Genomic DNA, 15,683 nt, shown 5'->3' with positions numbered 1-15,683 from the left:
TTTTCATTATTCAAATTTGAAGCTGCCATTTTCATCTTAACTTTTACTCTGTGTGATATATTTATTGGTGGTTACATTGACGTTAACTAAATAACATTTTACATTTATAGGTAATAATTGAAGTGCTCCATTTTTCGAAAAATTATTATCAATAGCCAAATACACAAATGCACATACGTTGTGGTTTTTGTAATATTTGTTACGACTCAAAAGTCTGTACAAGTACGGTAAGAAGTTGTCATGTGTGAATGTATTGCAAATGTGTCACATGTGCAAACGGATTGGGCAGCTCAGTAAATCAGGAAGTGACACCTCCATAAATTGGACCGGACAACTAAGATGGCTGAAAATGATTGCGTTCCATTACATGTACAAATCCCTAGCAAGAAATGGTAAATTAAGTCCTCTTTAGTTGGTGGATTAATAATAATATCAGTAAAGAATAGTAAGAATAAATCAATTATCTCAAAGAGTTTAGATGAGGTATCACAATGATTTGCTTTGTTACCAATCACAAAAATATAGGTATAGAGTGGATGTTTGGTTCAGATTGTATAACATATATTAATTGACCTCCCTAGTAACAGTGTGCTTTGCGAACCACGACAACCTGCTGTTTAAAATGAATTGCCCTTTGAGGGCTTAATAAAGTTGTTTGAATTGAATTGGTTTTAATTTGCTTAATGTACAACATGTATCAAAATGGCCCACGCATTTTTTCAATTTTTTCCTTCAATGTTTGGACTAGGGTTGTAAGGTATATCGGCACTAATAAAGTAGCGCGGTACTAATGAATTAAAAAAACATACTATACAGCCTTTGAAAAATACCAGTACTTTTTTTCCCCCATCTGCATGCTGCCGTGCGGCGGTGACGTACAGACCTGAGACGCATGATGTTGAGTGTGCCAAAAAGCACACAAAGCGCTTACAAGCAGTAACAGTGTAGGGTGGAAAATGGCAAAAAAAAAACGCAATTAGTCTGGTTTAAAAAAAAAAGTGTGTGTGAGGCGCAATATGGACGTTTTTTGGGTTCAAAACTATCAAAAAACATTAAGTTTTAAACACAGGTGCTTTAAAACATGACTTGCCAAATGTGCCAACTGACAAAAGTATTAACACCTTTGCTTCAAACTTAACAATTTAATAAGAAGCAGGAGTTTTACAAAGTGACAGGTAATACAGTTAACTAGCTCCCCGGCTCCACATACAGATACATAAGACACACACACAGCTGGTTGGCTTTTTAGCACAGTCAAAATGCCCACGTAAGATAAACTAATGCAAGTGAATATGACTGAATTTGTTACTAATTCCTACAATTTCAGTTTTATCTTTAACAATGTGTGTTTTACCTGCTACATGTCTTATCTGTGTACTTTTAGCCATAGTATTATTTTTAGTATTTACCAATGGTTATATTTGTCTTAAAGCACAGACCAAGAATGACAACCATAAATCATGAAGCATTTATGTCAATAAAGCTGTCTATTCTAGTCTAACCTTATCCTAGATTATGGCAGGCTATACAAGTTATACACTTGTAAATTGTTCTTTGAGTGCAAAGGGAAAAGCCTAGAATGTTTAATGCATTAAAATGTTTATTTTAATCTTCTAACATTGTTCTTTAAATGCAATAAGAAACATATGTTGAATGTGTCCTAAGATTGTCTGTTAAAATCAAGCCAATATGACATTTTTTTGTAGTCCCATTTATTTTGAAAAGTATCGAAAAGTTTTAAAATACATTTTAGTTCCGGTATCAAAATATTTGTATCGGGACAACTCTCATTTGGACAACGCAGCTTTAGTCCAAAAAACAACCAAATCATGTTTTTAGATTCTAGAAGGCTGAGCTCCGATTTACCTCTCAACCACTGCAAGGGCATCAGTAAAACGCGTAGCAAAAATCTCCCCGATGAAATGTTCGGCCAAGCGTCCGACCGCTTGGAGAAGAGAACTGAGGTCCCTGAGAGAACAGTGAAGTCGACGGCAGTCATTCTCAGCAGTGATGTTTAGTCTCCGGTCTGAAATGACAAACACCGTGTAGTTCATTATAACATGTTCATCCCAGGGATTAGACCAAGCCCAATCACAATGATGTAACTGACTGGCAATTCTTACTTGTGCCAGTGGTGACGATAAACTGCTGCAGCCCTAGGTACACGTCCAGGTTTTCTTGAAGAATGGGAAACTTGTGAGGAGGGAAAAAAACAAGTAAAGTTGAAATATGAACTTTAGTACACATGGCCAAACTAAACTGTTAATATTCCCATTTTACATGATTGAACTTAACATCTATTGTCATTTTTTTAAGTTTAGATTTCTTACCAAAGCGGAGAATGCATGGGAAGGGAGCAGCTCCATCACCTTAGCAACAACCTCTAGACTCTGACGCAGGTACTTTTGCCATTCGGTCTGTTGCTATTGTTACCAAACAAAGTAAGATTAAAGCATTTAAGTGAAAAGATTAGGCTATAAAAAATGTTTTTTTGTAAAGATAAAACATGTAAGTGTTCTTACATCATCATCCAGAGTGTCATCATCCAGCTCTTCCAATTGAGCTTGATTGTATCGGAACTGGATGCGATTCAGAACTTCTCTCAACAAAAGGACTAAGGCATCTTTGTACCTGGAACAATACAACAAATCAAGCAGCCACAATTAGGACTAAGCCACAATTAGGACTATTAGACTGATTGGTGAAGAATGGCTGAACGGATGGTGAAAGTGTTTGTTGGACTCAAGTTACCTGTTGAGAACACTTTCTCGGTCCGCTAGTCTGCTTTTGATTTTTGTCGTAAGAAAATCCAAAAACACACTCCATATATCCAAACAGGCAAAGTAGCCCTCATGAGTTGGCTGAAAAACAGCATAAAAACATTAGAAACATTTTGTGACATCTATTGGCCCTCCTAATTTAATGTACAAATACCAATAACACGGTGTGTACATGAGTATGTAACATGGGTATCAAATTGTAAAACTGTGCTTCTAATTTATTTTTATGCTCACCAAGAAGAAAACATTTCCCATTTGTCTATGAATTGTTATCATACGTACACCTCTGCATAACTTTGCAGACTTAACATTAAAGAAAACAAAAAAAGACAAAATAAATATAGAATAACTTACAACAAAGAATAACTTTAACATTGCTTTTAATCTACAACAGAAAAGATTAAAAATGCAAAAATTCTCCTGAAATGAAACAAATATGTAATCCTTATTTAAACTATGAACATTTTTTGACCGACTTGAACCATCAGACTCTGAAAAATAAAATTAAATAAACTCAAATAATACTATCAAATTGATCAGCAAAATTAACAATATATAAAACAACCTACAAAATAAAAATGAATATTGAAGAATTGAATGTGATGATTTTTATTTTTAATCAAAATGAAGTCAGGATTAATGGCTACAATGAGCATGTTCTGTAGAGCACAGCTTTTCGAAGCATGATACTGAATTATAACGATAAAACATGTTCCCGGGGGTCACACGCACTGCACCCATCTCATTATTTGAAAATAACTACTCTAGAGGAAGAGAAACAAGCGTCACTCAAACTAAATACAATTATCATACTAAACTTCATAGCTGCCTGAACTGTGAGGTAAATATGAAAATTAGTGCTGTCAAACAAAATTAACTGTTTAATCAGATTAATCACAAGATTTCTGTGAATTAACTTCGATTAAATAATTAATTTTTTATCTATATTAATCGTGTTTCGTTTTGCAAGAGCAAAGACACTCAAGAGAATATATACAGTATATGCACTTAAGGGATGTGTTTGCAACTTCAAATATATACCAAGGACACCACCAGCTAGCTTATGTTACCATTAGTGGTTTTATAGATCCTATTTTTTTTTAAACTGTGTGTATTTTTCACAATTAAAAATTATATTGAATATCATTTTCTCTTTGGCCCGAGGAAAAAAAGTCTAGTATTCAGGCCGTCACTCACCACTATCTTGTTGCACAGAGAAGCAACCAACAATTTGCAGTCATGTTGTTGTTACGATAAGCTTCACATTCAATGATAGCCAACAATAGTAGTTCAACTTTGTCAGAACTCTGACAAAGAAAGCTGACAACAAAAACTACAGTAAGCCTTCGTTTATCGCTGTAAATTGGTTCTGGACATGACCAAGTAGGAATCAAAATATTTTCATAGCTAGAGTATAAAACTTAACTTCTGAATACATTTTTCAACATTATGAGAGCCTTCTAGACATGAAATAACAGCCCTTAGTCATCTTTATACTCTTTTAATCCAATATAGAAACACTGCCTTAGGCTGAGCTAATTAGTGACCACAAAACTGAACAGCATGATCTGATTGGTTTGATCTCATCTAATGGCCAATAAAACTTCAGGGGTATTTTTATTTTTTTAAGTATATTTAGCTCAATTTAGGACAGTAATTTTGTACAATATGCTTAAAAAAAATAAGCGATGTGGTGAAGCTGTACTATTTGAAGCGCAATGTGGCGAGGGACAACGAATGCACGTGTTACATGGGGCATAGTTTACGTCCTCGCAATCGGATGAGGGTGGGATATAATTCTTACAATACTTTTGAAAGTTAGCACCATATAAAGGTTGCAAACAGCACCTTAAACATGTTTATTAAACACCTTTAACATCACGTTCATGTTAACGTGCAAACAACATTTATCCACATTAATGTGGACCCTTTACTCCCTTTGTGCTATTAATGTGGTATTTTAAGCTAGAAGTCAGCAGAGTGTGCAAATACTTTATTGCGGCCAACTGTTCCAATGTTTTTTTTTGCACTCATATTTCCCATCAAGAGGTTGAATGTGCTGTTTAGTGTCCTCGATACCCTCCTATGAACCAGCGTCCTGTGCAGTGGACTTTTGTGTCTTGCATAAAGGAATATTTTTTCCAAAATGTGTAACTCTGAACAAAGAAATAGACAAAAAAAACATATGACCACTGTAGAGGCCACTGAGTTGTTTGGTTCTGCATATTTGCACATGTAGCCTCAGACAGAAGAATAAACACTTGACTTTGCAGGGGTTCTTACCTGGTTGAAAGTGTACTTGAAAAGCAAAGCAAGAAACTCTACAATTGGAAACCGAGGACTGGACTCGATCCTCCTCAAGTGGACACTGACAAATAGGCAGAGGAAATCTGTGAACTTCTCCAAATAACTGTGGAACAAAAAAAGGGAAACATTTGTTCAAAGCTATTAAAAACAATGTGGTAAGTATGACTGCTATCAAGAAGACTGGGTCATTTTAAGATAAATGAAGTGTCAATACTGGTATCTGAGTAGAATTCAACAATATGAATGAAAAAGAAAGTTGTGCTTAAAAAAAGAGAAAGAGGATGTTAAAATGATACACATGTGACTGACATGATGCACACATGACTTTATGGATAAACAAGGGAGGGTTTATGCGGTTACCACTGTAGTCCCAAAATGTTTATAATTTAGTTTTAACAGACAAACTCACATGATAACCACATTTCTACAAACAGTATGATGCTGTTCGCCACATAGCATACGAAAAAACATTGTGGAAATAATTATTGTCAATCAAACTAAGCAGTGCTAGATTTGTATTGGATCAAATTTTTTAGGACTCGTCAGTCGGCACATGTGAACCTGTAAACAAACCTCTCATCAAGTTCCTGGAGGCGACTCTTGACCGTATGAGCATTATTTTCACGAGTGAGCCTCTGCAGAAGAAAGAAGGTCTGCTGGAACATGCGCAGCAGGTACTCCTCAAAATCCACTGGCACGCAGTTCTTTGACACCAGTTCATTAACACAGGTCATGGCGAGAACGCCAAGGCGAGAACGATCCACCTTGCTGCCCTCAATTTGTCGCCCTCCTCCGTTTGACGTGGGCGGTATTGTCCCGGCATTGAGCTGCCCGTTGGAAGAAGAAGAGGTGGAGGAGATTAAGGACACCGACTTGGCCTTTGTCCGAAGATCGCAGCCAAAACGTGCAAAGTGGAAGATTGAAGCCAGCAGGGTCGGGGTGATGCTCGTGGACAGAGGGATCCAGCTGAACAGGTGAGCTAAACACTCCAGAACGAGACAGCACAGCTGCTGACTCTCGTTGTCCAGGGCTGCCATGGGCTGGCAGAGAAGTTTTGAGAACTGGCTGCCTTGAAATAATGTGCCCAGAAGTTCCACTGGAAGATTTAAAAAAAGGTATCAGTTAACAGTACATTGCTTAGTACTTATTAATAAAAAAGTACTTGTTTGAGCCAATGTAAATAGAGTAAAACTATTTCAACTTTGTGCTGTAGAGTTAAAAAACTTTTCATTATCATTATTCTTTCTCCTGCTGTTACACGTAAATGTGCAAGCAATGCTATTTTCGCCGTTTATGTCCAAAACCGCCAATTTTGATGTGCGTCAGCCAGTTCAAGGGACATTAACCTAAAGTGCTGTATTATTAGTTATTGCTGTGTCTCCTAAAACACAAAGCTAAGATGAGGATGTTTTGGTCAGATAGCTTAGCATGTTGAACTAGTTTTAGCATCTTAATTGTACAAAATCCATCAAAGTGGGCCCCACTTCCTTAAATTTTTCCGTATGCAGTCCTTGCTGGAAAATGTTTGGACACCGATATGGCATCAAAATAGTGCCAAAATCTTGTGAGTGGCCTTGCTGCACACGCACTGTATTTTTCATGTTTCTTTATGCGTGCGGCGTTCCTTCCTTTTGGCACTTAGGGGCGGGCATTGAATACATGGCGCAGCAACTCCCCATCTTTCTGATTGGTCACTTTAAATGCCTACTGTATCCTGGTCATAGCTAAACTGAGGAAAACAGTTACTGTCAAACTGTGTGTCCCTTCTGAAGGACATTAGAGTTGAGACAAAATAACCTAATAGTGTATTTTGTTATTTATTACTTAAATATACATGCGTTACACTACAACCTATTAAACGATGACATTGCTAATCATTATGATGTTATGTGAACATGTCAAAAATCGCAAACAATATAGACTTAAGAGTCTTAGACTTCCTTTTTATTGTCATTCAAATTTGAACTTTACAGTACAGATAAGAACGAAATTTCATTTCAATATAACTTCAGGTCTTTAACAAAGGACCCACAGCGCCCGCATGACTGACATTTCACAAAAAAATGTATGTATTTTTTTGCTCCTAAAAATAAATCTGACAGTAATTTCCCATAATATCATTTACCTTTTGAGTAATCTGTAGATAACTATTTCGAACGCCCCCTTGCCATTGTCAGAGTAGATTTGTGACCTCAGCTACAGAACTGGAGCCCATTTCCTTGCATAGACAGCGTAGATAAAGGCATGTAAAATTATTATTTTGATCACTTGTTTGTATATTCTTGTCACTGTGGTCCATGATTACTTCAAAACTGATATTGTTAACATTCTGAGGAAAAAATAAATATAAAAGATTTGCCTTTTCTGGACTTTCCTGCTCTTCCATCTCCTGTTGTATAGACACTATAGCCCGTGTTTCCTTATGCACTTTCTACATTTCTTTAAGCATCTTGAGGAAAACAACAGTAAAAGAGGACGCACAATAGCATATTAGCAGCTTAACTGTTGTCCAGCACTTTGGTACAGCTAATGTACCGGCTTTACAAATAAAGTTTGATGGATTGATTGATTAAAGGTAAGTTATTTCAACTGACAGAACGTTTTTTCTAGATAAAAGCCCTCAAGGTAATTGCAACGTCGCATTATATAGACCTACTTCAAATGATAAAAGGTAGATAATTTTAGCAAATTAACACTGATGTCACAGTGCCAGAGTTGTGTGTGTGATGCTCTCACAATGTGATCAAATTTGTATGATTTGTCTTATTTTTGTTTTTAGCACGTCTTCATAAAGAATGATGATGTAATGCAGGGGTGGGCAATTAATTTTTACCGGGGGCTGCATGAGCAACCCGAGCACTGCTGGAGGGCCACATCGACAATATTTCAATTAAATTTTGCTCAATATTATTGTTGATATATACCGTAAGATAAATAATAATAATAATAATAATAATAATATTGTCATTTAACCTAACTTAACTTTATACCAAAAGCACTGCTTTGGAAATCATTTGTACCCTTTTCAGAGATCACATTTAGTTCCCCTTAAACATCCTCATGTTGCACAATGAAATAGGATGAAGTGTGCATTCCTGTAACTTTCTCTCATATCAGCATTCCATGATTAATATAAATAAATTAACATTAATAATAAATGACAGTAAAATAAGCACACATATGACTGAGGAGTCATAGTGTAACTTTGTGTGGTGTTTGAGTTGTCCGACTTTTTGTGTGGCCATAAACGCACCAGTGTTTTAGTGGTATGCGTGTTGGTGACAGATGACAAGTTGGTTTTGGCCTGGTTTGTACGGCAGAAAATGACAAGTTTTTCGAGATGGAAGTGTTTTACTCATGTTTTTGGTGTGGTTATGGCCGAATATAAACAGTTTTGCTCAATAAAGTGATCGATATAATTCCTGGCCTCGAAGCTTCTCGATAGACGTTACAATAATTGAACGGTGTTCAGTTGAACGGTGTTGACGAACACCGTTAGGGCCGCTTGTTGTCACTGTCACTCAGAGTTGCATTGCAAAGTTACACAGAATAAATGTGTTTATTTTGTTTAGAATTCAGATGGGATTTGATTTGGTGCACGGCATACATTTGCTGTGCGCAGAGGACGCTTGAGCAGTGCGCAATTGCGTAGGCGCGCACCTTAGAGGAAACGTTGCTTGGCAGTCCATGTCTTGTTGAAAACACGCCATTCGTCATCAACTTTTCTCTTTTTAGCGTCTCGGGAGTAACCGTGCATCACTTGTCGCTGTGCACCTTCACTCACAGGTTACACACGGACATACGTCCATAAATAACACTTTTCAAAATAAAAGCAGTACAGTTGTATTGCGCGCACGACAGATGTTTTTTCAACTTTATTTTGTAATTTGTGATAGCAGCTGTTCACATTCACTCACAATCACGCACGCGCATACGTCTACACGGAAGTAATACATATAACGCTTTTCAAAACAAAAGCAGCACCGTTGTATTGCACACTTGACATAGATACTTTTTTAAATTTATTTTGTAATTTATGATTGGCCTCACGCGGGCCGGACAGGGACGCACAAAGGGCCGGATGTGGCCCGCGGGCCGCAGAATGCCCAGGTCTGATGTAATGCGTTATTTTGTCTATATAGACAACGCTCTTTTCAGAAAGGACAGTGTTTGACAGTGACAATTTCCCGTGGATTGGTTCTGACCAGGAGACAGCAGGCATTTAAACAGAAAGAAACAAACTCAGTGAGATCACAAACAGTTTGCACGCACACACAGACTGTTTTATGTGTGCACAGATTTTGGCACGATTTTGACGCTTATTCCATAGTGAATATGATCATTCCTTGAGACAATCAACTCACCACTTTCTCCAGAGGTGGGTGAGGGAGGCGGGGTAGAAGCAATGATGCTGTGCTTGTCCCAGTAAGTCTCCAAGATGCCTGGAAAACAACCAGCGGCATGAATCCAGTTAGAATTTTTTTTATTACAGCATTATGGCCAATAATCCAACACTTTAGACAAATGGATGGCATTTTCACTAAGGTAACAAACAAAAGATTACTCTTACCGGTCAAAAGTCCAAGCACCATCGGTACCTGATCCAGCAGCAGTTTACGCAGCTCGTCTTTCCTGGCAACACTCAAGTCTTCTCGAGGACATGCAAGTTCCTCCGATGTGGTTTTCAGCATTACTAAGCCTAAAGGTGCCAAAGCTGGGGCCTGGACCAACTACAAATGACAAAGAGGAATACATTTTCACATTGTTGCAAATTATTTTGTGAATATGTGACAATACACTGTCTCCTGTAGAGGTGGAGAATAATAATTTGTCGAAAACAAAGCATATTAAAATAAGTCAAATTATAAAGAATATAATGTATTTCCTCACATACTAAACAAAAGAGGGAGTTTATTTACTGAACTTCAGTTTGTGGAAATGCTTTCTCCAAATCAACTCCCTTTGTGTTCTTGAGACATCAGATAGTTATTTTCGGGTTCTTACACTTTATCAATGATGAAACCTCTCCAAAACATTTTACTGAATTTCCATGACCAAAATAAATAATTGTATCTAAAATAAAAAAACTAATTATCGGAACACTAAGTGAAATGTATGGCACGCCAGACAAGCCCGCTTGGATACATCTTCTCATATTTCAATTCCAACATATTCAGTCTTTATTTCTGCTCCATCCCACAGCCACACGAATAAATCCATCTGGTGGAAAAATAGTGATTTAGGCTTTTGTCTAGCAGCACTACATATTTCGTTTGTTGGAACAATGATGACAGTAACAGTCTTTAAAAGAGCAGAGCAAGCCAAACAAGAACAGACCTAGTCATACTTCTCACCACAGGTACATTTCCCTTCAATCTGGCTGTGGGAACATGGCGGCAAAAAGACATCTTGTGTATTTTGAAGGTTTTTCATAACTGTACGGGGCCTTGTCTTTGCTTTTATTTTCTATCAAAATATTTTTTTGGCTCATGTTGAAACAGAACATGCTACTGAATTGTCTGAGATTGTACTTATTTTTTTACTCATCCTCACCCCGCGTTGACCTTTTTCCCATCTTTTACGGGGCGCCTTATGGCGACCCATCAGCGATGTTGTTCTGTAACCCTGTACACTGTCTAATCTTCAACGGGTTTGTGCTGAAACAAAATGCCATTGCACTTGTACAATGACAATAAAGATCCATCCATCCACATAGCAGCACTTTTTCTTTAGACAGGGTGTATGATGAAATATGTGCAGGTGTACCTAATGTTGTGACCGAGTGAATCTATACAATGTTGATGAAATTTATTTTCAACCGTGTCTGGGGGGAAGAAAAATAGCGGTGACAACTTCAAGATATATATTTAAACTAGGGCTGTCAAACGATAAAATGTAATCGTGATTAATCACAGATATAATTTTTCATCATTAATAAGTAGGGGTGTAACGGTATTGTAGATACAGTGGTATTGCGATTTCAAAGTCTTCACAATAAAGCTGCGACGCGCCATGACGGTATCAAACAAAAACTTTGTGTGTAGTTTTTTTCTGGCACTTCAGTGTTGGCCAAGTCTGAAAATAAATTACATCTTCCAGAATCCTCAACACAGCGCGGGGTTGACAAGGTGGGGGGGTTGCGTGGAACGTCGTAAGCAGGAAGTGAAGTGTGTTCATAGTAGATGAGAGGAAATGTTTGTTTTTTTTGGACATATCCTACAAATATCAAAATCTATCCATAATTGTTTAAGTTATATTGCTAACTAACACAAACAAACCATGGCGAAAACATTTGTTTGTTAATTACACTTTTAAAAGGCCATTCTAATGTGTATATGCAAACAGGTAGATAGATACTATAGATAGTTTGTAGTGTTTAGCAGGGAACAAAAGCCCTTTACTGTAATGAATCACCTTACAAATGATTAATTTATTACATTAGGAAATGTGCGAGACACTCAGCAGATTGCTATGCTACTAAAGAGTAATAAAACATTTGATATTTTGCACAAAGTACTGTCTACTACTTCACAACATTGAAAATTAGACTGCAAAAATATTTTGCAATATTATTATTGCTTTAGGTAAGAGTTTGGGTTAAAAAAGAGGTGCTCTAAAATACTAACAAATTAAAAACTATTTTTTGCTTGTGTAGAACATACAGTATACAAACAAACTAAGTTAGTTTTCGGAAAAAAAGCAATAATTAAACCGTGCATGATGGTCTCAAAGACCAATAATGTCACCATACACTGTTTAAACATTGTAAAAGGTTTAACCTGCTCAGTGGCTTTGTGGTTAAAGTGTCCGCCCTGAGATCGGTAGGTCGTGAGTTGAAACCCCGGCTGAGTCATACCAAAAGACTATAAAAAAAATGGGACCCATTACCTCCCTGCTTGGCACTCAGCATCAAGGGTTGAAATTGGGGGTTAAATCACCAAAATGATTGCAGAGCGCGGCTACCGCCCTCATCTCCAAGGGGGTGGAACAAGGGGATGGGTCAAATTCAGAGGATAATTTCACCACACCGAGTGTGTGTGTGAGACTATCAGTGGTACTTTAACTTTTAAGTGCAACTTTTCAACTAAATGTTGTTGTACATGTTGTTGTACAATGACAAACATTTGTAATTCTATTTTTTAGTATCACTAGGGGGATAAACCCCTGAAATACTTTCAAAATACACTTCTAATGCAGTTTAAATTCATGATATGTACATTAATTTATGTAAACAATAATTAGAAAGAGGAAAACTATCAATATTCCTACAATGTGGTGACAGCCAATCAAAAAGAATGTGTTAATTATTATTAAAAAACAACCAGGATAGACTATGCTAATCTGATATAATTAAAACATAACGTCAAATTAAGTATCATCATTTTATAATAGGTGCCACAGAGTGCAAAGAAGAAGAATCTTGATAAACAAGGTAAACACTAAGTACACATCGAGGAAAACTACAATTAAAAATAATGTGTTAATTGTTATTCAAAATTAAGTGGATTAGACAAGAACAGACAAAAAACACTAACAAAAAGTAGACATTCACACTTGTTTAAACATGGTACAAAAAGAGGAAAATCATCAATATTCCTGTAGTTACAGCCAATTGAAAATAATGTGTTAAATATTATTAAAAACCAACACTCGATATAATTAAACATAACACGGTACAAAAGGATGAAAACTATCAATATTTCTACAATGTGACAGCCAATCAAAAGAATGTGTTACTAATTACAAACCAAGTGGATTACACATTGACGATATAATTACACAATATGTCAAATGAATTTGCTGTACATCCCAGAAAATGAAGCAAATTAGTTCAGGGGTAATTCACTTACTAAAAGATTGTTAAATATCTTTGTATCATTCAGATGACAGCATTATTTCACTTCTTTATGTTAGAATGTTGGACATTATTTGAAGGTAGGTAAATCCAATACGACTCTAAGTAACGGTTTTCCCTAAATGTAGCAGGACAGTTAAAAACAGCAGCCACCTTGCCAGATTACCAACTTATTCTATTGGAGACTGTTACGAAACAGTCTTATTAATACAAAATAAGTCAAGTTAAATCCCTAAAATAAGATAATCTAAGATTTACCATTGCAAACGTATTTGACTTCTGTATTTGGGTTAAAATGCTGCGAAATAGCAGTTCAAAAGTACCATCCATCCATTTTCTACCGCTTATTCCCTTTGGGGTCGCGGGGGGCGCTGGAGCCTATCTCAGCTACAATCGGGCGGAAGGCGGGGTACGCCCTGGACAAGTCGCCACCTCATCGCAGGGCCAACACAGATAGACAGACAACATTCACACTCACATCCACACACTAGGGCCAATTTAGTGTTGCCAATCAACTTATCCCCAAAGTACCATTTACCTTAAATGAAAAAATAATAATAAAGTGAAATAAAATTATAAATCACTGACATCAAATTAAATACCCGGTAAAACATTTGTATAAAAGACCATCCTTCGCCTATCCATCCATTTTCTACCGCTTATTCCCTTCACTTCGGGGTCGCGGGGGGTGCTGGAGCCTATCTCAGCTACAATCGGGCGGAAGGCGGTGTACACCCTGGAAATTCACACTCACATTCACACACTAGGGCCAATTTAGTGTTGCCAATCAACCTATCCCCAGGTGCATGTTTTTGGAGGTGGGAGGAAGCCGGAGTACCCGGAGGGAACCCACGCAGTCACGAGGAGAACATGCAAACTCCACACAGAAAGATCCCGAGCCTGGGATTGAACCCAAGACTACTCAGGACCTTCGTATTGTGAGGCAGACGCACTAACCCCTCTTCCACCGTGCTGCCCATCCTTAGCCTATAGTGGCCATAAATCAATATGACTACAAGTAGACCAAATCGTGGCCACCAGCTTGATTACCATTGGTTGAGTCTCACGAGTCGATTGCAGCTACACCAAAGCTTCCGTTTTTGATCAATTTTGGGGCTAATTCCTTGTTTTTTGATGCAACAAATATATTAACTGCTTGTTCGGAACATTTACTTGCAATCCGTTTTTTTATTGTTAGGCCATATCGCTTAGGCCTACTTTACAATAAAACAGTGCCTTGCGACTTCCTGCCCACAGTCAATCATTTCTGCTTAGCTTTAATGCCATTTTACTAAACCAGCTACAGTAACAATCTACATGCTATGTAATCAATGCACCTTTACTGTAATCTTAACACAGAAGTGAAGCTCCTCCTACCTCTGAATGCAAGCGGGCGGCAGATGACTCAAGGCGAAAAATTGTCTTTTCTTATTAAGAGAACAACTTGCCATGGCTTTGGACATGGTATTTCCATAACGTACCCTTTTCTTTGTCCACACTCGTAGCTCATCGGTAACTAGTGAACGCAGCCACATTTACGGAAAGGCCCGAGAGTCAAAAAGGACGCATGCTCGTTAATCGCCTGTCAACAAATGGGTGACAGCCCTAGTTTAAACAGTTTACATTTACAGGGTTTCTCCAGGTATCAATACATCTAATGTATTGCTTTTTAATGCCACTTACAGGGGAACTGCACTTTTTTAGAATGTTTGTTTACAATCATGAAGAGAGACAAGGACAAAAGTCTTTTTTTTTTTTCTTTTTTTTTTTTTAGCATTTTTAAAATAAAATACACTTGAAAAGTGCAGTTAATGGAAGTCACCACCTTCAAAGCCCTCTAAAATGACTTCAAAACCCTCCATCAACTTTTTATATACACGATGTAAGTATATAAATATTGTAGTAACGGACACGTTTCATCACCATATATTTACTGTATTGGTCTTTTTAAGCATTTGTTTCCATTTCGATAGCAACGCACTTCCTACTTCCGGAAACAAACCTGTGTGTGTTCTAATCATGGCAGACTTGGAAACAAACAACAAATACATTTTTGGACAAATGAGGATTCACAACCTTATCTTTTTTTAACCTAAATATACGGAGGATGAACTACCGGTTATAGAAGCCAACACGAACAGAGAGTGAAACGTTGCAGAAGCCGAGAGAGTGAGGTCGGTGTGACTTGGCGCTGTAAATGTGGAATATGGAGATAACCTATGCTGACAGAAATGGCGTGATTACCCAAAAGAAACAGGAAAAAAACGTTCTAATATTGATCATGACAGATGCAGAATAGCATGCTTGTTATTAGAACTACAGTACATACGCTGTTGAGCTAGCTGTGTACAAACAAAACATGAAATGTAGGTTAATACTCCAGAGATACTATAAAATGATTGTTCATGTTTTTCAGTCAGTACAGATTGGTGTCCTATCTCATTGTTTTGTGCATTACAAACTCAAAAGCCATTCAGTTGTTGACGAAGTAGCTAGCTTAACTCTTGCCATAGATAGCTTACGGCTAATGCCGTAGCATGCTGTCGCTAGACGATATGTTACTATGTTAGAAAAAGAGTTCCTCGGTGTTCGCTTTTACAATAACAATGTCGCTACAGCTTGGTTTTTATACAGGTTATGGAACGCAAATATTGCTGGTGGTTTTTGGATGCATTTTCAAAGTGATTTAGTGGCAGAAGGTATTGATCTCATTTGCCACCTAGAAGAAGCTGAATATTAAA

The 15,683-nt window shown here is 37.3% G+C and overlaps 1 protein-coding gene across 1 annotated transcript in view; it reads right to left on the bottom strand.

Annotated features, from left to right (window-relative positions):
- Positions 1-15,683, bottom strand: part of xpo6 (exportin 6) — a 44,591-nt gene that overhangs the window by 12,477 nt on the left and 16,431 nt on the right. Inside the window, exons 5-13 of the mRNA XM_061974038.2 lie at positions 9,658-9,817; positions 9,452-9,529; positions 5,661-6,183; positions 5,064-5,190; positions 2,752-2,861; positions 2,523-2,631; positions 2,331-2,423; positions 2,124-2,193; positions 1,867-2,026 (exon numbers count right to left, since the gene is read on the bottom strand). Coding sequence (XP_061830022.1) covers positions 1,867-2,026; positions 2,124-2,193; positions 2,331-2,423; positions 2,523-2,631; positions 2,752-2,861; positions 5,064-5,190; positions 5,661-6,183; positions 9,452-9,529; positions 9,658-9,817 — 1,430 coding nt within the window. The remainder of the gene's footprint in view (positions 1-1,866; positions 2,027-2,123; positions 2,194-2,330; positions 2,424-2,522; positions 2,632-2,751; positions 2,862-5,063; positions 5,191-5,660; positions 6,184-9,451; positions 9,530-9,657; positions 9,818-15,683) is intronic.

The sequence above is a fragment of the Nerophis lumbriciformis genome, linkage group LG22 (assembly GCF_033978685.3).
Source record: "Nerophis lumbriciformis linkage group LG22, RoL_Nlum_v2.1, whole genome shotgun sequence".
NCBI lineage: Eukaryota > Metazoa > Chordata > Actinopteri > Syngnathiformes > Syngnathidae > Nerophis > Nerophis lumbriciformis.
Note: the sequence above shows the minus strand (reverse complement) of the source record. Positions and strands in the feature narration are given on the sequence as shown.